Source organism: Chrysochloris asiatica, unplaced genomic scaffold (assembly GCF_000296735.1).
Source record: "Chrysochloris asiatica unplaced genomic scaffold, ChrAsi1.0 scaffold00140, whole genome shotgun sequence".
NCBI lineage: Eukaryota > Metazoa > Chordata > Mammalia > Afrosoricida > Chrysochloridae > Chrysochloris > Chrysochloris asiatica.
The window spans coordinates 7,420,056-7,442,799 of NW_006408658.1; the positions used below are offsets into that span (position 1 = coordinate 7,420,056).

General features: G+C 51.7%; 1 protein-coding gene across 1 annotated transcript in view; it reads right to left on the bottom strand.

Moving 5' to 3' along the window:
- Nucleotides 1–747: 747 nt before the first annotated feature.
- PDE2A (phosphodiesterase 2A, cGMP-stimulated) overlaps nucleotides 748–22,744 on the bottom strand; it is a 115,649-nt gene continuing 93,652 nt past the window's right edge. Inside the window, exons 6-31 of the mRNA XM_006870268.1 lie at nucleotides 22,511–22,566; nucleotides 16,091–16,150; nucleotides 14,943–15,096; nucleotides 14,536–14,588; nucleotides 14,302–14,376; nucleotides 14,153–14,194; nucleotides 13,354–13,422; nucleotides 12,966–13,096; nucleotides 10,534–10,645; nucleotides 10,016–10,055; nucleotides 9,831–9,894; nucleotides 9,331–9,403; nucleotides 9,021–9,198; nucleotides 8,642–8,754; nucleotides 7,708–7,785; nucleotides 6,721–6,843; nucleotides 4,994–5,064; nucleotides 4,597–4,719; nucleotides 4,179–4,266; nucleotides 3,366–3,413; nucleotides 2,393–2,467; nucleotides 2,156–2,255; nucleotides 1,800–1,912; nucleotides 1,508–1,546; nucleotides 1,266–1,372; nucleotides 748–958 (exon numbers count right to left, since the gene is read on the bottom strand). Coding sequence (XP_006870330.1) covers nucleotides 748–958; nucleotides 1,266–1,372; nucleotides 1,508–1,546; nucleotides 1,800–1,912; nucleotides 2,156–2,255; nucleotides 2,393–2,467; nucleotides 3,366–3,413; nucleotides 4,179–4,266; nucleotides 4,597–4,719; nucleotides 4,994–5,064; nucleotides 6,721–6,843; nucleotides 7,708–7,785; nucleotides 8,642–8,754; nucleotides 9,021–9,198; nucleotides 9,331–9,403; nucleotides 9,831–9,894; nucleotides 10,016–10,055; nucleotides 10,534–10,645; nucleotides 12,966–13,096; nucleotides 13,354–13,422; nucleotides 14,153–14,194; nucleotides 14,302–14,376; nucleotides 14,536–14,588; nucleotides 14,943–15,096; nucleotides 16,091–16,150; nucleotides 22,511–22,566 — 2,396 coding nt within the window. The remainder of the gene's footprint in view (nucleotides 959–1,265; nucleotides 1,373–1,507; nucleotides 1,547–1,799; nucleotides 1,913–2,155; nucleotides 2,256–2,392; nucleotides 2,468–3,365; nucleotides 3,414–4,178; nucleotides 4,267–4,596; nucleotides 4,720–4,993; nucleotides 5,065–6,720; nucleotides 6,844–7,707; nucleotides 7,786–8,641; nucleotides 8,755–9,020; nucleotides 9,199–9,330; nucleotides 9,404–9,830; nucleotides 9,895–10,015; nucleotides 10,056–10,533; nucleotides 10,646–12,965; nucleotides 13,097–13,353; nucleotides 13,423–14,152; nucleotides 14,195–14,301; nucleotides 14,377–14,535; nucleotides 14,589–14,942; nucleotides 15,097–16,090; nucleotides 16,151–22,510; nucleotides 22,567–22,744) is intronic.

Below are 22,744 nucleotides of genomic sequence, written 5' to 3' on the forward strand. Positions count from 1 at the left end.
TGGAAATCCACGGAGCTACGGAGACTTTGATCTAAAAGGGAGCTTAGAGCATGGATTGTCTTACTCTCCCCTTTTGCCCAGAGAAGGGAAGAGACTTGCCCAGGGTCACACAACCAGGAGGAAGCACTGCCAACTCCATCCTGGGCCTGTCTCGCAACCCAGGGATCCTTCCTGCCCATCATTCTCATGAGCTTTCTTCCTCTGGCAGTTTCATCCTGGGCATCTATCTCCCCTGGCCTCATTCATAAACATGGTGCTAGCCCTCAGTGACACCTTTGGCCCCATGGCTGTTCCAATCCTTCCACAGAGCTAATGGCTGCTGCTAAGCCCCCACCTTCTTCTCACTTAGCTGCTCCACCTTTCCCTCCCATAAGGACCCTGGAAACCTGGGGGTGCCCACAGGTTCAGTGGAGTGGAGTTGGGCACAAGATGAACAATCCAGGCAGCTTCAGAGAAGGAGTGGCTTGGGGAACACTTGCCAAAGTGCTGTCAGAGGTGCAGAGTCAAGCCCACTGGTCACCCCAGTGCTCTTGAGCACAAATTACAAAAGTCTTGGTGAGGCTGAAAGCCTTGCTCCCATTCTACAAATGAAAAAGCTGAGGTCCAGGAAAGGTGGGACTGGTCCAGGGTCACACAGAAAGTCCTAGTCTAGAACCCAGGACTCCTGGCTCTGGTCCCCAGTGCATCAGCCAGGCCGGTGGAGAGTGGTGGGAGGAGGCCTGGGTGGGGAAGGGTCCCGAGAGGGGCTCACTCAGCATCAAGGCTGCAGCAGCCATTAATGGGGGCCCTGGTGCCGTCTAGCTCAGACACCTCGTACTCCTCGTCCAAGAAGTCCAGTGAGTTGTTGCTTGGGAGGCCGCGGATGGTGAACTTGTGGGACACCTTAGTCCAGTGTTCACGGTTAGAGGCCACGCGCTCATATAGCTCTGCTGCCTTGGGGAACAGGTCCTGCAGCAACCTGGGGCACATGGGGGAGGGGTCAGAGATTAAAATAAGCCAAGCTTTTCAAGGTAGCATGAAAGATTGGGCCTGGCCCATAGGTAGTACTTCCACCAGAGTATGAGGCATAAGACTGGACACTCAAGGATGGCTTCTATCCATGGGAGAGCAAGGATGAAGAGAAGGCCCTAGTTGGGAGTGAAGTAGGAGACAGCTGTGCTAGGGCAGGGGCAGAGCAGACAGACCTGTGTTACTATGATGCCAACAGGACTGGTCTGATCCTGCCCCGCCCCGCCTCTCCGTACAGGCTCCTGGGGCTCACTCACTTGTAGATGGGCATCGCAATGTGCTCCATGAAGCTGATCTGCAACTCAGGAATGTAGGCCTTCTCCCGGTCCATCATCTCCATTGGCCTGTTGCCCATGGCCTTCTCCTGCAGGCACAAGCTCTTAGGCCTGACCCTCTGGCTCCGTCATCAGGTACCAAGGTCAGGATAACCCAGATCCTCCCAGCCCCAAGACAAGAAACCTCCCCCAACCTGGGCAGCCTGAGGCCCCTCCACACATACCAAGTCTCCCTGGGAGAAGAACTCTTTGTAGATCAGCTCCTGAAAGGTCAACACTCTCCATCACACACTGTGAGTAGGACTCATCTTCCCAGCCCAGTCCCATGGGGACAAAATGAGGCCCAGTGATTCAGGGACCACTTCAAGACCTGTCCTCATCACCCCTGGACTGGCAGTGGGATGGCCCCAGATTGAGAGGGGTGTCGGTAGCCCTGAGATGGTCTGGGTTTTGTCTCACAAACAGGATGTTCAGGCTGTAGGAGCCGTTTGGTGCTTTCTCTAAAACAATGCTTACAGCAATCTTACGGGTGGTCTTCCAGCCCTTGGTCTGGTCAGAGAGGTCACATGAGGTCATAAGGAGGCAGAGGAGGAGGCTGTGGTGCTGTTTGTTGGTTCGGTCATAGCCCACTGTTGGGGAGAGGATGGGGTCAAGGAGAAGGATCCAACCTCCTTCACCTCTGTCTCTGAAGACAAGGCCCCAGGAACCACCCCAAACGGTCCAGGGAATTTTGTGCCCTCAATAGGAGCCAAGTGGCCCAGGCTGGGTCTGCCTGGTGGAGCCCTGAAGTCAAAGAGAGGGTTGATTCTGAAGGCAAATCTCCTTCCTGAGATCCCTTCCCAGCCCTGAGGCCTAGGACTGAAGGCGGGCACCTTCAGCCATCTTCTGGAGGTCCTTGAAGATGCGAAGGTGGTGTGCCAAGTCCGTTGCCAAGATGATATCCCGCATCAGGTCCAGCATGCGCTGATAGTCCTGGAGTAGGGTGGGTGGAGGCAAGGGCGTCATGGCCTGCCCAACACCCAGAACTCTGCCCCTAAAGAGCTTCCACGTCTCAGCTCCTTCTCCTGTCTGCAGCTCCCACCCTCTCTCCCCACCATGTGTCTCATCACCTTCCGGGAGAAGTGATCGAAGATGTTGCAGCCGTGGGTGTTCAGGATGGCAATGGCCTGAGCAAAGTGGTGTCTCTGAGGGAAAGGAAGGGTGAGGATTCAGTGGAGAAGCAGGGCCCAGTCCAGCCCCAGACCCCAAGGTCAGCAAAGCTGAAGAAATAGGAAGCTTGGAAACCCACTCCCCTTTCTGAGGTCTAGGCAAACTGGAGCCCACTCTGAACCTAGATTATACCACTGTCACATAGAGAGGTTGACTAAATAAACTCTGAAGGCCTCTCAAGCTGAAAAACAATTCTGAAATGATCCCTCTGGGTCCTAGACACTAATTCATGCAACAAACATTTGTTTGCTGACAAGGAAAGACAGTGATGAGGAGAGGGCAAAGCCCTTATCTCCTGACGCTAAAGGGCTGTCACTTGGAGGAAGAGAGGCGCATCCTGGGGCCCAGGGGGCAGAGCTTCTCGGGAATGTGAGCGAGCACCTTGTCACCCAGGGTGCAGGCAAGGGTAGCCTCTGGAGGGGTGCAGTGCGAGGCAGCTTGGGTGATTCAGCTTCTGTTCTGTGCCAAGCCTGGTGTCAAGTGCAGGGAACTCAGAGATGTCTGAGAACTCATCTATGCCTTACAGAGTCCCCATCTGGGGGTGGCAGACCCCAACCAATCCAAGGCAAACCTAGGTGTGGTCACCGATCCTAGGATTAGGGGTCAAGGATGGCACGGAGTATGCTTCAGAGGCCAAAGGGGAAGGTGCTAACTGTAGGTTCTCTCTTCTCAGAGTGGGGCATAGGCAGAACCTATAGCCCCACTGACCCATACCCACACCCACACCCCCTCCAAGCCCTCTGGGTGCTCTGGGCATGGCTGTAGCTCTCACAGCTATCCTGAAGAGCATGGTTTATGGCAGAGAGAAGCTGGGTGATGTCATCTACTGAAAGGGGATAGCAGGGGCTAGGGGGTTGGGCAGAACGACAGTACCTCCATGACAGAGCCCTCGGAACTGTAGAGCGCAGCCAGCACAGATTTCTGGAAAAGTCCAGAAAAACTCCTGTCATCCCACACACCCAGATCCCAGTGCCTGCCATATTAGGTTGAGCTTGGCATCTCTCCAATAACAAAGTCAAGCCAGTTACTGTCGATTCCAACTCATGGCAACTCTGTGTGTTATAGAGTAGAACTGCTCCACAGAGATTTCAAAGTTGTGACCTCTTGCATATAAATTACCAGTCTTTTCTTCCTAGGCACTTTGGGGAGGGTTCAAACTATCAATTTTTTTGGTTAGTCAAACATTATATATATATATATATAGTGGTGGTTATGTGCCGTGGAGTTGATTCCAACTCATATCGACCCTGTACAGGATTTCCGAGGCTGCAAATCTTTACTGGAGCAGAAAGCCTCATCTTTCTCCCATGGAACAGCTTGTAGTTTCGAACTGCTGACCTTGAGGTTCGCAGCCCAATTCATAACCACTACGCTACCAGAGCTCCATATATATGTATGTTGTTATTAAGCGCCATTGAGTCCGTTTGAACTCATAGTGACCCTGTATAGGGTTTCTGAGGAGTGACTGGTAAGCCCGAACCGCTGACCTTGCAGTTAGAACCGACCTTGCAGTCCAGCACATTAACCCGCAGCACCATACCAGGACTCCAATATATATATCGGGGCTCCCTCCTGTATCTAAAACTGACTCCTGGTCTCACCAACTCCCACCTCTCCTCAGGCTGGGGGGCATGAGACCCCCAGAAACCTGGAAGGGTGTCCACCCTGAGGAGCACAGGGTCTTACCGAGGCCACCTGGAAGGAGTTGTTGGTGCCTCTGTGGTCCAGGTCGTGACACATGCAGGAAACAAACAAGGCGAAGATCTCGATGTCCCTGGTTGAAAGGTGGGTGAAGAGAGATCGCCACACAGTTCCCCCCACCATCAGGACTCACAGAGGAGGAGGGAGACTCCAGGAGTTGCCCAGACAGGGGTTGGGATACTTGGGTTCCCTTTCTAGAAAAAAGCCCTGGCTTTGGAGTCTGGCAGACCCATCAAGCCCTGGCTTTGTGACTGTGGATGATGAACTCTGCACCCTCACCTGGACTGTTAAGAGGATCACATGAGGGGGCACATAAAGGGCTTGGCACATAGGAGGTACTTCCATGCCCCAGAGAAGGGGCTCCCAACAGCTGCCAAATGAGACTGAATGTACAACCACTCACTCGAGGTAGTTTGCAAGCTCCAGATTCTTGTAGAGTAGGTAGCAGAAATGGGAGACAGAAAAGGCGTGCATCCAGTTATGGTAGGGGGGGTCCCGGTAGCCCTTCTTCACCATCAAACAGAACCTGGGAGAGAGGAAAGGGCACCAGTGTCTCAGTCCTCCTTCTCCAACAAGTCCTTCAATGTCTGCCTGGGCCTCCATCCTTTCTCATACTCCCTCCCTAGTGGTCACAGTATCTGAGAATCCCCTCTCATCCATGGTTGTCCCCCACCCCCACAGGACTGGGTCATCCTAGTCTTCCTCAGGAAGATCCCTGCCCAGAACCTTGGATATGAGAGTCAAGGGCAGAGGGAGGCAGAAACAGGGACTGTCTGCATAGAGGGGTGTTGACGACACACCGGGCCAGGGTGGGGCAGTCGATTTTGTAGCTGTTGATGAAATTCATGTCTTGCAGCATGCTCAGGATAGCCTAGAGAGGACAGGAGGGGGAGGTCAGAGGCGTGGCCAACATCAGATGATATCCCTCAATGGATATGATGGTTGTTGCACCACAAAAATTTTGAATCAGCAAATGTTGTGCTATTTATATATTTAACACAATAAAATATTTTAGCTAAAAAAAGTTGCTTCTGAAACTTTTGGTTATAAAACAGAACCCTGAGTTTTAAACCCAAATTACTGAATCTAAAATACTGAGGGTTGGGAGAAAAGAAACAAACATTGTGCCCCTGGTGATTCTATTTGGACTAAAATGTGAGAGTTTATGACTAAAATAATATGGTCAATATTATTAAAAGAAAGAAAAAGAGGAGTACCTGCCCTGAGCCTTTTAAAAAGACCCCCACACAAAATTTAGGAGTCTTAGAGACTTAAAGGAGCTCTGGTAGCGTAGTGGTTACGAATCGGGCTGTGAACCTTAAGGTCAGTGGTTCGAAACTACCAGCCGCTCCTTGGGAGAAAGATGAGGCTTTCTACTCCCGTAAGGATTTACACCCTCGGAAACCCTGTTACAGGGTCGCTATGGGTCGGAACCGACTCGACAGCACTTAACAACAACAACAACAACAGAGACTTAAACTAAAACAAACAATTCATAGTGACCCTATAGAACTCCACAGGATTTCCACAGCTGTAAATCTTACAGAAGCAAACTACCACATCTTTCTCCCACGGAACAGCTGGTGGGTTTAAACCGCAGACCTTTTGGTTAGCAGTCCAATGCTTAATCAACTGCACCTCCAGGGTTCCTTAGATTAAAACTACCAAACGATAAGCTAAAACCACTGCCATTCCAGGCTAGCGGAGTATACCCTTTGGTTAGTTGATGATGCATGGAGGGGATTGTAACCATGGCAATGAAACGATATATGATAGGATGAATGTAAAGCTAATGTTCTCCCACATAATTCACAATAAAACAATTTAAAAAAAACCAAACACTATCATTCATTGAGTCTATTTCAACTCATAGTGACCCTCTATACAGTTTCCCGGAGTCCTGGTGTGGTGTTGTGGGTTAATGCACTGGACTGCAAAGTTGGTTTGAACTGCAAGGTTGGAGGTTCAAGTTCACCAGCTGCTCCTAGCAAACCCTATTCAGGATTGTTATGGGTCAGAATTGACCCGACGGCACTGAACAACAAAAATATGGTTTCCCAGACTATAAATCTTTAAGGGAACAGAAAGCCTCATCTTTCTTCCACAGAGTGGTTAGTATATTTGTTTGAACTGCCAACCTTTTGTTTAGTAGTCCAGTGTTTATCCTACAGAGTCAAGCTTTCTCAGAGCCTCAAATTTTCAGAAATAAATGATCTGAGACCTAGGAATGTTTGGGGATCAAACTCACACAAAATCTTAGAAAACCAGATATGGAGGTACAAACTCCGTGGACATGGGCCCTGGGCACTGGCGGTTCCAGAGCAACCCTTGGTGACCCTCTAGCCCAGCCCTGGCCTCTGGGAAGGCCCATGGCCCATGATGGCACACCTTACAACTACTTCATCTCTGAGGGAGATCCCACAGTGTTCCTTGATTGCTTTTCTAGGAAGTTCTTCAGAACATCTAACTTAATTCTCAAGCTGCACACCTTCCACCTTGCCCAATCATGCAGGGGAGGACAGCTTACCATGGATGTGTCATCCTCGGGCAGAGAGCGAGGGGTGTAGGTGAAACTTGCAAAGTTGGAGTCAATGGCAGCCACAGGCTGGATCCCATTGTAGAGAAGTTTGGTGTACTCATCGTCTGAGACCTAAAGGGGCCCATTGAGGGCATCAGAAACTCTACCCACCCAGTGTCTCACCTTCAAATTCCCACTGAGGAAGGGAAACCCCTTACCCAGAATGCACCACAGCCCACTCCAGGTTTGTCATTGGGCAGATCGCCCAGCCCTCACCCTCACTGTCCTGTAGCCACTGCCTGTGACCATTCTCATCTAGAACAGCCTATCCTCAGCAAAGATTGGGGACACCCTTCATGCAGTCCCAAACCATGGCAGCCTTTCCTAAATACTAACTCAGTGTTCTTTCTTTTTCTTTCGGGGGTGTATGTGTGCAATATCCCAGTGTCTAACCTCAGTCATTCTGACTACAACTTTGATCTTATAGTTTGGATACAAGTAAGAACCAATGTCCAGATGAACAGAGGTGACTACCACATATTCTGAACTAAAACCTGGTCCCATTTTTCTGACATGGGCTAAAATTGGGATAAGCTACCAACAATCAAGGCTTCTCAGGGCTGCATGATCACTGTGTCTGAGGAGAGCTGTGGGAACGGACCCTGGGTAGGCTTTCTGGCCTTCAGTAAGTAATTCCTGAACATGGAGGAAACCTGGCTGAACAATATCCCTGAGCTTGGCCTTGCTGGAAGTTTCAAGCCTTGGAAGGGAAGTCTATAAGCTGTAGGACAGGAGGAGGCTGCCCCTAAGGAGTGACCAGGAGAGCAAGAGGCCACGTTTTCCTCTGGTCTCTCTTCACATCTTCAGGAGAAGGCAACCAGAAAGCCCAGTCTGTTCCTGAGCCTCTGAGGATTTGGGGAGGCAGGGAAAGGGTGTAGAGGAGCAGGCAGCCCTGCAATCCTGAGAAGAAAGACAGAAGCTCTGTGCAGGCCTCACCTTCATGTGGTACATCATCATTTCGTTGGCCAGGTGGCTACGATACTGGGCCTCATTGACTTTTTTGTACAGGAGGGACTGGGGGAAGAGAGGGAAAGATGGGACTCAAATAAGGCAGCTGTAAAATCTCAGAATGGCCAGAACTGAGACAAAAGGGTCAGACAGAAATCCCCTTCCTGTCCCACCTCTGGCCTGCCTGAGCCTTTGAACTCCAGGCCAGAGCTTGAACCACCCCACACCCAACTTTCAGCCAGGCCTCCCTCTCTTCTCCTCCCCAGGCCTTCTTAGCATTTGATCTGGCACTCAGCACAATGCACTCATTCCTGCCCCACTCTTCAGTGATGGAACCCCATGGCAAGGGAAGGGAAGAAAGGAAGGGAAATAGGGGGAGGGACCTAAGAACAGGATACCCAGGTCAGAGATGCCAGGACATATGGACAAGATGTCTCAGTGTTTCCCCAAAAAAAGCTGACTCGCATCTTGGGTTGAGGTTGCTTCCAGAGAAAGACGAGTTGCCTTTGATTTTACTCCTACTCACGGCTACCCCATGTGTGTCAGAGTAAAACTGTGGTCCATAGGATTTCAACAGCTGACTTTTCAGAAGTTGACTGCCAAGGCCTTGCTTCCCAGGTGTCTCTGGGTAAACTTAACCCTCCAACCTTTCTGTTAGGAGCCAAGTGTGTTAACTGTTTACACCACTCTGGGCTTCTGAGTCAAGAGAAAGATGACAGCTGGGATTTCAAAGCATTTCTACTTTCCCTTCTCTGACTCTCATGATCTTGGCTGGCTGGCTAAGCAGAGCCGGTAATAGTACTCCCGATTTACAGAGGGGAAACCGAGGCCAGAGGTGGCCAACATGTACTGAAGATTGCACAGCAACCTAGCATCAGGGCTCTGTATCAGCCCGCCCCCCTTCCCATCGTCCCCAGCTCACATGGGCGATACTGATGCCGCAATAGATGGAGAAGGCTGTTGCCAGGTCCTCATCGAACTTGCTGAACCACGGTCCATTGATCTTGTTCACCAACTCGGCCACACCGATGACCTCTGGGGGCGAGAGACACGCTGGGATCGGCTGGTGTAGAGGTCCCATGGCATCTGGCCTTCTCTGATGCCCTCAGGATATGCCCCACGAGTAGGAAACTCCGTCCCTTGGGATAGGAGTCACTAGAGGCGGTAGGGAAGGGTCGCCAATCCTGCGCTCGGCTCCGCCCCATCCTGCTTAAACCGAGCCCACACCCGGCCCCGCCCCGGGTCGGTCCTGCCTCTGCCCCGAGTCTCATTCTCTGCTAGCTACTGCAGTGAGTCCGCACCCTGGTTCTCGTTCTTGATGGGAAAACACAGAATGTTGCGCGTGCGGAAGCCAGTACTGTCGTCCACGCCGCGGTAGAAAAGCGGGTGTGCGTATGCGTCCGGGATGTTCAGGATCTGGCCAGTGGTCGCCACATGACCCGCGATGCCCTGATCCGCCGGGATGCGGATCTCATAGCTCTGCCAGGTCAGGGATCCAGTAGGGAGGAAGAAGTTAGGGACCCAGCCACAGGGTCAACCAAAGTCGGGTTGACTCCTCAGCGGCCCCTGCAGACTCCTGGTCCCCAGTCTGTCCACGAGGCTCCGCCTCACCTCATCATCCACCACACCCCCGTCGAACACCTTGGCCACCAACTCGTTCTGATCCAGCAGGAACACCGAGCAACTGTGGGAAGGAGAAGTTGTTCACAGCGCCCTGACATCCCCTCCACCCACCTCCCACTTTTCAGTGATTTCCTTTCTGAGGTCTGGGAGAAGAAGTGCTCCTTGGTGACAGGCATGCCTTAGGACAGAATGGCTGTTTCCATTCAAATCATGCGCCCAATTAAAAAAAAATTTTTTTTGTTTGAGAATCTACTATGCAGAACCATGTGTTAAAGGCTATGGAAACACAACAAGCAAAGCCAGCCCCCGTCCCTGCTGTCATGGTTGCCTACAGCCCAGTGAGGGAGACAGGCATGACAAAAAGGACCACACAAAAGGTGACAGGTTCCGAGAGAAGGCGGTGGGGGGAGGATCAGCTGATGAGAATGGAAACCACGGAAAACCACGGAGAGCCTCCCTCTCGCCATACCCTGGGCACATTCACTCACATCTCCGAGTTGCTAAGGTTCCTGGCTTCAGTAATGATCTCCTGGAGCAGGACAGAGACATCATCTGCAAGAGTGGGCAGCCCAGGGGCAATACTGAGACCAGGCCCTCTCACCTCTCTCCTACCCAAAACGCCAGCCCCCACTCCCACCCCACAGACAGGCATGGAAGAAGACAGCACACCCACCTAGGTGAGTGAAGAGGTTCTTTGCCACTTGAAGAAGAGCCTGGAATGGAGGAAATGGAGTTCAAAGGGGGTTCAAGCTGCAGAAGTCTTATCCAGCCCCCTACCTCCAACAGCCCCAGAAGTACTAGAACAGGATGGAAACCGGCAGTGTCGATTTGTATCTTTTGACTACTGAATGAAGGAATGGAAGAATAGCTCCAAGGAAGGTGGTAAGAATCCCCAGTTCTCAGGTTCTTAGAGGTGGGTATACTTTGGGCTCTCACCACCCAGATGTTGTTGTAGTACCCATATAAGACACCAGAGGGCAATCATATACAGGGCCTGCCCACAGTGCATCTGGTCCCAAAGAACCACTGACCTCCCTCTATGTAAGAGGCTTCAGGTCACTAGGCTATCTACTAGCAATAGGGCAGGGCTGCCATCTGCCCCAAAAGACATGGACTTTTCACCTGTGACTGACGCTCAGGCTGAGAGCTGGGTGAGTTGTTCACAAGAGAGGCATGAGACAGGTCACTCACCTGACATTCACACTTGAGTTTCTGCTCCTTCTGAAAGGCCAAGGTGCTGGTGAGCACTGTGCTTGTGTAGCGGAAACAGTGCTGTATCACATGCTCATCCTGCTCCGTGAACCTGGGGGTTGGCAGTGGGGTTAGGCGTCACAGAAAAGGAAGAAGTCTGGGAAGTTCATACTTGGAAATCGACTAGCTACTAGAATGCTCTCTCTCTACTGGGGCTGCTCCATACACTAGTGGCTTGGGTCAGCTTCCCCTCTCAAACTGTAGTTTCCCTGAGGGGAGAGTCTGCTTCCCCCTCAGAACAAACTGTGTTTTCCTTCTTGGATTATTGCTTCCTGAAGCAAGAGTCATGTCTCCCTCCTTTGATTTGAGATTCACCCAGGCCAAGGCTAGGTCTACACCTTCAGACTAAAGATTTGCCCAGGCCAGAGCTGGGAGGAGTCCCTCTAGCTTCGGGAAGGGGTGGTGCTTTAGGGTAAGGGCCTGGTTTTGTCTGTCCAGCTCCTTGCATTGTCTGACTCTCTGGACTTTGCTAGCTCAGATTTGATTCCTTCTCAGGGCCCACCTCCCTCATAGAGGTGGTAAGATCAGGCCCAAATCCTGCTGATGTCATTTAATTTTGTCACCAATTGACTGATGGACCAGGCTGTATGGGGCTTGGGATGTGGTTAAGTTCCTCAAGGTGGTGGTAGTGAAGGGAGATGGGGTGGGGGTAGGGGAGTGCCTCAGTCATGGTCCCAGGATTTTCCTGCCTTAGTACACTTGCCATTCTTTGCTGGCCTCAGTATACCTCACTGCCAGGAGAGACAGTCAGGAGGTGTTTGCTGAGTATCTTACTTGTACCTACCAGCTGCTCTTTGAAAACCCTATACAAGGTCGCTATGAGTCAGCCCTGAACAACAACAACCGTACTCTATTCCCTAGTGGGCCATGGCCTTGCCAGCAGCCTCATCTCCCTCCCAGCTGAAGAAGGGATTCTGGAATCCCTATTATCTGACAACTTAGTGAGGTCTCAGGCAGCTTCTCTGTATTCACTACTCCCCACCGTGATTCATCCAATAATTCACCACTTACTCTCAGAAATGTATGGGACTCAAAGATGGTACCCAATCTGCCCTGGGTCTCAGGACTCTCACAGGGTGCCATCTTGTTTCCCTTCTAATACCAACCATCTTCCCAGTCTGGGACCATCCAGAATCCAGCCCCATAGCCATCAGCCAGAGGTCGTGGTCCCTGCTGAGCCTCCACTCCCACCCCAAAGGCCTTCTTGCCAGCACAGGACTGAACAGACATAATAGGTGCTCAGTGTTAACTGAACGACACATACACTCCCACCACCAGGGTGCCTCCAGTGCCAAATCCCACAGGTCCAGCACTCAGTCTGCCTCAGTCAACTCTGCCTAGGATTCACCTTGCTCCTATGTCTTTATTTCCCCAGACCTATCCCACTGCCTCCTGAGCTCCACATTGCCAGACCTGCTGCTCAGACTTCTGGGTCTCTGCTCCATCCCTACACGCCCATTCCTGAACTTCTGACACCTGTCTAGTCCCAACCTGGAGCCATTCATCCCTCCTCCAGTAGGATCTCAGGGCCTGCTGGCTTGCCCTCCATCTTGTCAGCATCTCCCTGCATCTTATACTCAGGACTCCATGCATCACCTGAATGCTCCTTCCCATTTGTATGACACCATACAAACTACTAGACCAAGTTTGGTGACCATACGGCACTCATGTCCTGAGCCTGCGCCCAAGACAGAAAAGGCTAATGATTACAAGACTATTTCTCACTGAATTCATTCTCAAGACAATGATTCAGGCAGCTACTCCCAGTTAATGAGCTAGTGTAGAATATGAAGTCTATTTCACTTCCAGACCCCAAATCTGACCTCACTTCTTAAAATATGCTTCCTGACTAAGCCTTCAGGTCTGTTTGCCTGGATGCTGTGTCCTTCATTCTTAGACTGGTCGGTGGCTCTAAAGATCCCCAATTTATCCCAGCCCCCAGATGCCCTTGTCCACTGTGTGAGAAAGTTCATCCATCTCAAGCTCACCCACTCCTCCATCAGACAGTTCCCAAAAGAAGATAGCAAGTTGAGGGAGAAAGTAATTCAAACTTCAGGAAGTAAAAGAAGAGAGAAACTAGTTTGGGCTCCAACAAGACTTTAAATAAGCCAAAGTGGGTGACAGAGAACTAACTATAACCCATGCTTCAGCCAGCATCAGCTACAAGGGCCTGCAGCCCCCCAAACCCTAGTCTTTTGCACTGAAAAACTATTCAGCCCTCATCTTCTCCCTGCAGCTTCCTCCTTCTTGAGCTCCAGGATGCCTCTGCCACCTCACTGTGATAGTGTGCCCCCTGCCTAGCACCCTTCTCACACCAGTACCTTTGACAGCCCTGCCCAACCTCTTAACTCCATCACCCCACCCAGACTCACAAGTCTCCTCCAAGCTTGTTGAAGGCGCAAGACAAAGCCACCACCTGGTCAGTGGCCCGGCTGATGACAGGGACACAGAGCATGGCCTGCAGTTCACAGCCCAGCACATTTTGCAGCTGTTGCACATCCTCCTGCAGAGAGGAGGCAAAAGGGAACACGTCAAGACAAAGAAGGAGGGAGGGAGTATGCTCCCTCCTCTAAACCTCTGCCACCTTCTGCACCAGGGAGTTTTGAGGGTCTCATTCAGGGAAACACTATGACATAAGGGTAGCATGGTGGCAAATTCTCAGGTCTTGTTTCATTCCTAGGTTGCCTGTCCCAGAGATCCTGGCTTAGGGAGTTGGGCATTGGGCTCTCCCTCCCCTGATTCAGTTAGGATGTGGCTCACAGAGGTGAGGTCCTTCAGCTGGATGGACTTCTTGTCTTCCACCACCTGGCCCAGGCGTCCTGTTGTCAGCTGGAAAACGGGGGAGAGGCTGAATCAGAACCCACAGAGAGAATCTCATCCTTTTTCCCCCAAGTCTGGAAGTTTCAACAATCTTCAGTCAGCCCAGATGGCAGGTGGGGTCAACTCTAGAGAGAGGGAGGGAGAGTCTGCCTTTGACCAGTACCCCCAGGATAAGCAGACTCCAACAATGCACACATGTTTCAACAGTTTCTAAGAAGAGATTCAAACCCAGAAATATTCCATCAGAAGTGAACTGGTCCCAAAGGTCTGATATATCTTTCTATGGATCATACAAGATTTCTCCTAATGAGTTCTGGTGTGCCTCTAGATTATTTATAAGTAGATCCAAAATTCAGATTTCAAGAAATTCTATCCAAGGTAGATCCCATGAGTCCCTATTGCTAGCTGCTGTGGAATTGTCTCTGACTACATGGTAACTTCATGCACAATGGGATTGGACTACTGTGACCCATAGAGATTTCCATTGGCTGATTTTTTGGAAAGTCTATTGCCAAAACTTTCTTCCTAATCTATTTTAGTGTGGAAGGCCCCCTGAAATTCATTTAGCTTCATAGCAACACGCAAGCGTCCACTGAGGCGGGTGCTAACTGCACTTGGGATGCACTGGCCAGAAATCTAACCTGGTCACCAGCATGAAAGAGGACAATGCTGTCACTAAACTACCACTACCCCTTTCCATGAGTGCCTGCACCTCAGGGAGATGGGATACCAGACTCACTGGAAAGCTGATCTCTTCCTCCAGCACTTTATCTCCAATGACCTGAGGGGTGGAAGGGTCCAGTTAAAGATCAGAAAGAATCTCCCCTCCCCCTGGAGATCCTGGTCTCTCATTTCGTCCCAACTTTGCCCGCAGACCAGGACCCTCACCTTACAGGAAAGCTGGAGATTGTCCTCGGACACCAGCAGGAGACAGCACCGCGATGCCTGGGTCTCCTGCTGCAGCTGAGAGAAAGGACACAATTTGGGGCTGACCACGATCTGTAGCCACTTGGGCGGGAGGGAAGAGGCGGGGCTTTGGGGCAAGGGAATCAGAACTGTGATGGAGCGCTCCCTGGAGGGAAACTGGGTGCGGAAGTGGGTGAGAAGGGCGCAGGGACTCACGTATTGGAGAACTTTAAGCTGCAGGGAAGAGGCATCTAGCTCGTAGAGTTCCCCTGTAAGGACAGGGGTCGGGTCAGAAGAGGGCTGGACTCATCTCCCTGGCCCTGACCCTCAGGCCCTGTCCAGTCCATAGATTCTCCCAAGGCCCTCCTTCCTGGCCTCTAATCAGATCTTTCATTTTATGGCCCCGCCCAGCTCGTCCCACCACTGGTTCCGTCCCTCTAGCACAGTCCCTGAGGCCCCACCCGAGTTCTAAACTTCTAAAGGACCCCTTACCGGAGCCTCTCACCTAGAGCCCACCTGTAGGCGCAGTTCCTCAGGCCCCGCCCACACCCGCTGACCGCTCCACCCCTCGCCAGATTCGGCTGTGGCCTCACTCAGGACCTAGCCCAGGCACCAGCGCTCACCACAGAGTTGTAGAACCTTGCGATCCTGGCCCGAGTACTCAACTCCGCCCTTCTGGTCGCCCGCTGTCGGCGCTGGGGAGTTCTGGACTGCACCGGGGCCCGCGGGTGGCCCGTGCTGCTGCAGGGCCTGCACCCTCCTCAGGGCCACCAGGGTCTGGAGTGGAGACAGCGGTCAGCGAGTCAGTCGCCCCAATCCACTGGCGCTCGCCGCTTCGGGATTCAGTGCCATTCCACCTGCCTCTGGTGCCCACCGCCTCACCTCACCCCACCCTAAACAACTCATCCCTCAGGGCTCTGCTTCGACAGCGCCTCCTGCGGGACGCTCAGCACCCCATAGGCGGAGCCAGTCCCACCCTTCTGCTGGCTCCCACCGCCCCTGGAGCATTCCCTGAATGAGTGGTTATAGGATCTGCCTCTACACTCTAACCCTCAGATTCTTCCAAGACAGGCCAGGATCTGGTTTCAGATTTCTCTTTGTCTCCAGCACCCATGGGGAGTCAGTAAGTCCTTGTCAAAGTCACAAAATCATAAACTCTCCGGCACGTGGAGTCTGTTCCAACTGACAACTGCCCTGTATAGGGTTTCCCAGGAGTGGCTGGTGAGATTGAAAAGCAGACCTTTCGGTTCAAACCGACGTTCAGGTGGAGTGCTTATCATACAACGCCACACCTGTCAGTAAAATGCCTCAATATCACGGATATAGGCAATCCTATGGGCACCTCCCTTTAGTGTTTGTTGCTAAGTACCACTGAGTTGGTTCCGAAGCATAGTCACCTTGTACAGGCTTTCCAAGGAGCAGCTGGTGAGTTTGAACCACCAACGTTGTGGTTCAAACTGACCTTGTAGTCCAGTGCTTTACCCCACAGTGTCACCTTATTTCATCACAACACTAGGCAGGTTAGTGTTATCATTATTCCCATTTAGGGTCGCTATGGGTCGGACCCGACTCGATGGCACTTAACAACAACAACAACAACAACAACAGATGAAGCTCAGAGAAGCTACATGATTTGCTTCAGATCACAGAGCACACAGCTCCCTGGCCAGATCATCTTTCCACCAGCTATGATGAAGAAGATGTGCAGCAGTACACCTTTCTGCCTGCCCCACCCCCTCCCCCATCCTGCCCTGTCCCCATCCCCACTCACATGCTTCTCCACAGCCTGCAGGCTCCATTCCTCACTGTCACTTAGCTGGCCACAGTGCACCTGGAGAGATGGGGGAAGGGGGCAAGCTGTGACCTCCTGTCTCTGCCAAAGTGCCCTCGGCATGCGCAGCATACACCTACCCTCAGCAACACAAACACACTCTGGCCTGTGAGCCTCAAGCACAGGCCCACGTGATCAAGTTGAGAGTTCCAGGAAAATTCCTTCCCCCAGGAAGCCCTCCTAGGGCTGATCCAAAAAAAGTGGGGCTTCTCCTCTGATCTCTGCCTTTCAGTCATTGTCCACCAACAGCAGAAGTCACCAAGGGGACAGCCAGATTTTCAGCAATGTGTATATTTGGAGGGGTGACCTTAGACCCCTCTCTCTGTTCCCCAGTCCATGGTGTTTTTGCCACCTGAGTGTGGAATCAATGGCATTAGTCTCAGCCCCTAGACCCATGCTTTCTGAGTTAAGGTTTGAGCAACACTGAAGTCTAGGGTAAGTGAAGAGGTCCAACATTTATGATGCATCTGCTATGCCTGAAGATGGGAAGGAAGAATGAATGAATGGAGTGCTTTGCCTTACATGTTATTCTCACCACCCCTGAGAAAGCTCCCACCTTGCAGGCGAAACAAGGCTCAGAACAGTTGAGCGACTTGTCCAAGGTCACAAAGCAAAAAGTGGCAGAGTTGGGATAATACCATTCACTCTCCCTTCTCTACCCACACCTTCCCCTCTCCAGATCTACTTTCACTACCATCCCCTCATCCTTGTTTCTCTTCATGTTCCTGGTGCCAGTTACCATGGGTCCCCTTAGCCCATCTTTCATACTCTGTGAAGTCTCTTCCCCCATCTCTGCTTGGGAGCTTAGTGAAGAAAATGAGGGGGGTTGAAGAAGGAGTGGCTTTCTGCAGGCCCACTGCAGGGCATGCCAGCAAGGCTCCCCACCTGCGTCACCAGCTTCTGGAGCCTACTTAGAGCTGTTCACCACCTACGGGGCTCCCCACAGTGTCTGTGCTGAGCCCTTCCCTCAAGCCTCCCTTCCTACTCAGCAGCCCCTACCGCCTCTGCTCTGGATCCCCTGCCAGGAGCAGATGGAGAGGAGGAGACCAACAGGTTCTCAGGAAGCTCAAGGTCTGGCTGGGGCAGGATGAGGGATGCGGGGGTGGAGGAGGTACCATGAGAGGAGAGATGTGGAGCCTCATACCCTAGGAGGAAGGCCTCTCTGTGGAACCCAGATGTGAAGACATTCATTCAGGAGGCTTCCTGAACCAGATGCTGATGCATGGAAAGGACAAGCAGAGCTTGAAGAAAGGGGCATTGAAGACAGGGGACTGTCTTGAAATAGGGGGAGATGAGGACTCAGGCAGGGATGGAGTCCTTGATTGAATGGAGGGAAAGGCCTTGAGTGCCAAATGTGCAGGAACTGAACTTTAGCTGATGGTACTGAGCAGCCATGGCAGACTTTTAGCATCTATGGACCATGTCAGCAAGCTGTAGGATAAATTGGAGGAGGCACGACTGGAGGCAGGAAGACCTGGAGGAGGCCTGGGCCACCAAAATGGTATTGAAGGTTAAGCTCTGGATGAAGCTCCATCTATGTTCCACATGGCAGGGGGTTAGATTAGACTGGAGGGTGTGGCTCATTTGCATACGACATTTTACTCTAAGAGAAAGGGGAGGGCACCTTTGTTATTCCTTCATCTTGGACCTGTCTCTCTGGAAAAGAGAAGCTTGGGTCCTCTAAAGGCTGTAGGATCAAGCAGATCCTAGGCTACCAAAACAACCTGGTCCCAGGTACAGAGGCAGAGACTCAGAAGACAGGGAAAGAAGGGAATTATGGAGTACTCCTCCCTCCTGCTGGGCCTCCTCCACCCCAAGCACACACTCATGGGCTACCTCAGATCACCTACAATCAGCATGTGCACAAACACTCTCATGAAGACCCTCAAATCCATCCACACATATGCAATCACACTCCCTCTCCCACGGAGATACTCAGGCACACACATACACCCTGCCACGAAGACACTCAGCTCTCTCTCTCATATACACACACACCTAAAGCACAGTCACAGACAAAAAAGATCTCAGTGCCTACATCCGCCCACACCTACACACAGTCACACCTGGACACAGGAAATGTAAGTTCATATATCCAAGAGTCACGTACATATTGCCCACCCCCCACTCCCAAATAAAAAAAGGAAAACACACTAAATCATTCCAACACCCACACAGCTTTTTGCTCACCAGAAGGAGCACATGTTTGCTAATTGGGGGTGGCGTGTCCAGGGGCCGTGGGCACTGGAGTTGTAGAGGGGACTAACAGCCCAGCACAGCCTCCACTCCCTGCCAAGTTTTGTTTTGTTTTGCTTTGTTTTTGACGTGGTTAATGGCATGAAGTCCTGTTTCCATGCAAGAAGCTGGTATGGCTGGTGCAGCTGGGGGGAAGAGTGGGCACAAATCAGGCAGCAAGTACCAGAGACTAAGGGCTGCTGACTTCTCAAAGGGACTTATTATCCTAGAATTGAAGAACAGAGCCAAAGACTTTTTCCACACAAAGCATCTGCAATCAAGGTGCGGTGAGCTGTGCGCTGCAGAGGCCCAGAGCTGAGCCACACAGCCTTGAACCTGGCCAGAGAAGTCCTCAGAGACCCCTCCTCTGACTGTATCTCGGTCAGGCTGTTAGTCCTTGTAGGGCTCCCCAGTCACCCTATGCTAACACTTACTGTATTGGATGATCTGTGAAGGCAGAGACTTCCAGGTCTCCTTTTCTTCCTAGCACCTTACACAAAGTGTCTGGCACATACATAGTAGGTGCTGAAGAAATGTTTCTTCAGTCACTAGATGGATGGGTGAATTGACAAATAATAAGAGAAGAGGCTTCAAGAAGAACATGAGCATGTTGTTATTGAGGAAGAAATTGGTGACTCCAACCTCTCAAAGATCTACCCAGTGGCACCTCTCTACCCTCTGCACCCTCTGCCCTCAGGATCTGGTAGCAGCTGGGAGGCCCGGGACCACCTATGCTGTCTTGGTAGATGTGAGATCCTGTGGCTAAGCAGCGCTGGGGCAACAGAACTGGACCTGTTAGATGCATATGCACTAGAGGTGGTCTGGGGTGATGTGGAGGGGTAGTGGGTGGAAGAAATCCTGGGGAAGTGCTTTGTACATAGGTGAAAAAGAGCAGGTATGGAGGAGAGGCAGAGCTGTGAATAATATGAAGCCCTTTCAAGCACTGTCTACTTCCCAGGGTAGTCGAGGGGGTGAGGGGAGGCAAGTTGGCAATTTCTCCTGGAAGCCAAAGCCCCCAAGAGCATCTTACTCAATACTAAGTTCCTTACACTTCATTGTAACTCTTTCCCCCAAAATATCCACCCACTTTTCTTCCCACCTGCTTCTGCTCATGCTGTTCCCTCTTCCTGGAATATCCTTTCTCTGCTTCTTTCTCTGCCTATTGGCTTCCTACCCATGCCCCAAATCCCCCCTCAAATGCCATGTCCAACTGTGATGCCCTTCCAGGTAGCCACAGTTATTTGATTTGTGGGGCCCTGAAGGCATCCCTGCCTTCCCCAGATGGAGAGCTCCTAGAAGGCAAAGGGAGACATGACCCATTTCTCAGTCCCAGCACCCAGTCTGGTGAGTAATCCAGAGCAGGGTCTGCAAAGGCAGACTGTAACACACACACTGGCTTTTCCTCTCCCCAGGAGAAAGCTGAAGCCTCAACTCCAGCCTAGCCAAGATGGGCAGCAGTCATAGCAGCCGTGTCCTGCCCATTAGGTGACCAACCTTCCAAGTGGCTTCTCCTTGCAAGGGCTCCTTCCCTTCTGCCCAAGCCCTCATGGCCTCAATATAAGGAGTCTAGCACCCCAGCTCTGGGCTACACTAAGGCCAAAGGAGGGAGGGAGCACCTCAATGAGGACTCTGCTGATAGCAGATGTGTTACACGAACAGAGGCTGGGGGGACAGGAGAGCAGCCTGTGGGAGAAACCAAGACGAGACCACAGCACCCTCAGTCAGACAGATGGGGGGAGGCCAAGCCAAGTACCCCAGTCTTCCCTTCTCTCCTCACCCTTGTAGCTGCTTCCATCTCCCCACCTCTTCTTTGCCAGCAGCTTGGCAAAGGCCAGGCGCCTTGGAAACCTCTAATACTGTTGTAATGAGCCTGGGAGGAGTCCTCTTGGGTACACCAAGGTCTGCTCTTTTACCCAAAACTTGTCTCTTACTGAGGTGGCAGTTGCCTTAGTAGAAACTGCTTTTATTGGTATTAGGTACTATTGAGTCGGTTTCAACTCACAGAACCCATCCTCACAATAATTGCTGTGTTTAATTGTTGCACCACTGTGTCGATCCATCTCACTCAGGGCCTTCCTCGTTGGCACTGACCCTCTACTTTACCAAGCATGATGTCCAAGAAAGGACAGTAAAAGCAGACTCCCAATAAAGGCGATTGTTGTTAAGTGCCTTTGGGTCCATTCCAACTCATAGCAACCCTGTACAGGGTTTCCAAGGAGTGGCTGGTAGGTTTGAGCCACCGACCTTTCATTTAGCAGTTCAGTGCTTATCCTACAGTGCTACAGCAGGACTCCATAGTGGCAGTTAGGGGGCACTTCCACTTCTGTTCCTCGGACAGGACAGATTGGGGGCAGTGGTGATTCTGTGGGAGAGTTCACACCTTCCATGTAGGAGACCTGGGTCCTGGCCCCAGCCAATGAGCTTCATGCCCAGCCACCACCTGTCTGTCAGGGGAGAATTGTGTGTTGCTATGCTCTGGTAGCGTAGTGGTTACGAATCGGGCTGCGAACCTTAAGGTCAGCGGTTTGAAACTACCAGCTGCTCCGCGGGAGAAAGATGAGGCTTTCTACTCCCGTAAGGATTTACACCCTAGGAAACCCTGTACAGGGTCGCTATGTGTCGGAACCGACTCGACGGCACTTAACAGCAACATGCCACTCTTCAAGGAACTCTGGTAGCGTAGTGGTTACGAATCGGGCTGTGAACCTTAAAGGTCAGCGGTTCGAAACTACCAGCTGCTCCACGGGAGAAAGATGAGGCTTTCTACTCCAGTAAAGATTTACACCCTTGGAAACCCTGTACAGGGTCGCTATGGGTCGGAACCGACTCGACGGCACTTAACAGCAACATGCCACTCTTCAAGGAACTCTGGTAGCGTAGTGGTTACGAATCGGGCTGTGAACCTTAAAGGTCAGCGGTTCGAAACTACCAGCTGCTCCACGGGAGAAAGATGAGGCTTTCTACTCCAGTAAAGATTTACACCCTTGGAAACCCTGTACAGGGTCGCTATGGGTCGGAACCGACTCGACGGCACTTAACAACAACAACAACAATGCCACTCTTCAGAAACCCTATACAGGGTTGCTAGAAGTCAGAACTGACTCGACAGCACACAACAACAGTATGATGCTAAGCATGTTTGGGTGGTGCTTCCAGACTAAGAGACTGGGAAGAAATGCCTGGCAACTCACTTTTGAAAATCAGTTGATGAAAACCCTATTTGTTACAATCGTCCAAGCCCCAATTGATCATGGGATGGCATTTCTTTCCAGGGTGCTGGGGACTGGCATGAGTCAGGGGCCAAAACCTCCATGCTGGAGGGGAGACTGGTAGAGTGACAGAACCTCATCCCATGGAAGTCACAGTCAACCCCAGTCCAACATAACATCTAACCCACTGCCATCCAGGAAGTTCTGGATCATAGCAACCCTACAGGACAGAATAGATGCCAAGGCGGAAATCTTTGGGGAAGCAGACTCTTCCATCTTTCTCCTATGGAGAGGCTGGTGGGTTCGAACATCAGGCGGTTTGGTTTTAACCACTGCGCCACCAGGACTCCTCAACCCCAGCCAGTGGAGCAGAAACTCAGTGAAGCCACTGGGGGCAACTGAAGGCAACTTCTGTGCCAACTTCACCCCTAAATCTGGCTTGAGCTTAGTGTCCTTCCATGCAGCCTCATCCCATGGGCCTCCTCGCCTCAAGACCCTTAGCCCCAGCCACCCAAATCTCTGCCTGGGTTTCCTACACTGTCTCTATTCATCAGTGTCTCTCTGTCACTTCCCACCTCACTTTATTTATGCCCTCTCCAGACACTGCTGTCCTTGATCCACTCTCCAACCCATCTGAGGGTGGTCCTAAAAAAGAGGCAAGGTCAAAGTTGAGCCATGGGGAGTGAGGGTCCATGTGGGCTTTTACACTTTGTGTCACGTTACTAACTAGGTAGGTCAACGACTTCATCCTGCTCGCTCAGGTGTGGGAGATGCTCCAGACTCCTCCCACACCCCCTTTTCCTATCACTTTAACAGCCTGCTGCTACCCTAATACACACACGCACACACACACACACAGTCTCCAGCCACAGCTCCCTCCCATGCTCTCCCCACAGCCACCTGGACAGGCTCTTACCAAGATGACAGCAACCACAGCTCGGGCCTCCTTGTCCACCAGCGGTATTACCAGCACTGAGGGGGGAGAGGGCAATGAGGTAGTCCTGCAGGGCCAGCAAGGCTCAGGGATACTGAGCCAAACCCAAGGAGGGAGACAAAGACACAGACAGAGAGAGGCTGGGACAGAGGCACAGTGAGACCCAGAGACCCAGAGACACAGAGAGAGGGCTTCTGAGACAGCAACAAAAACAGT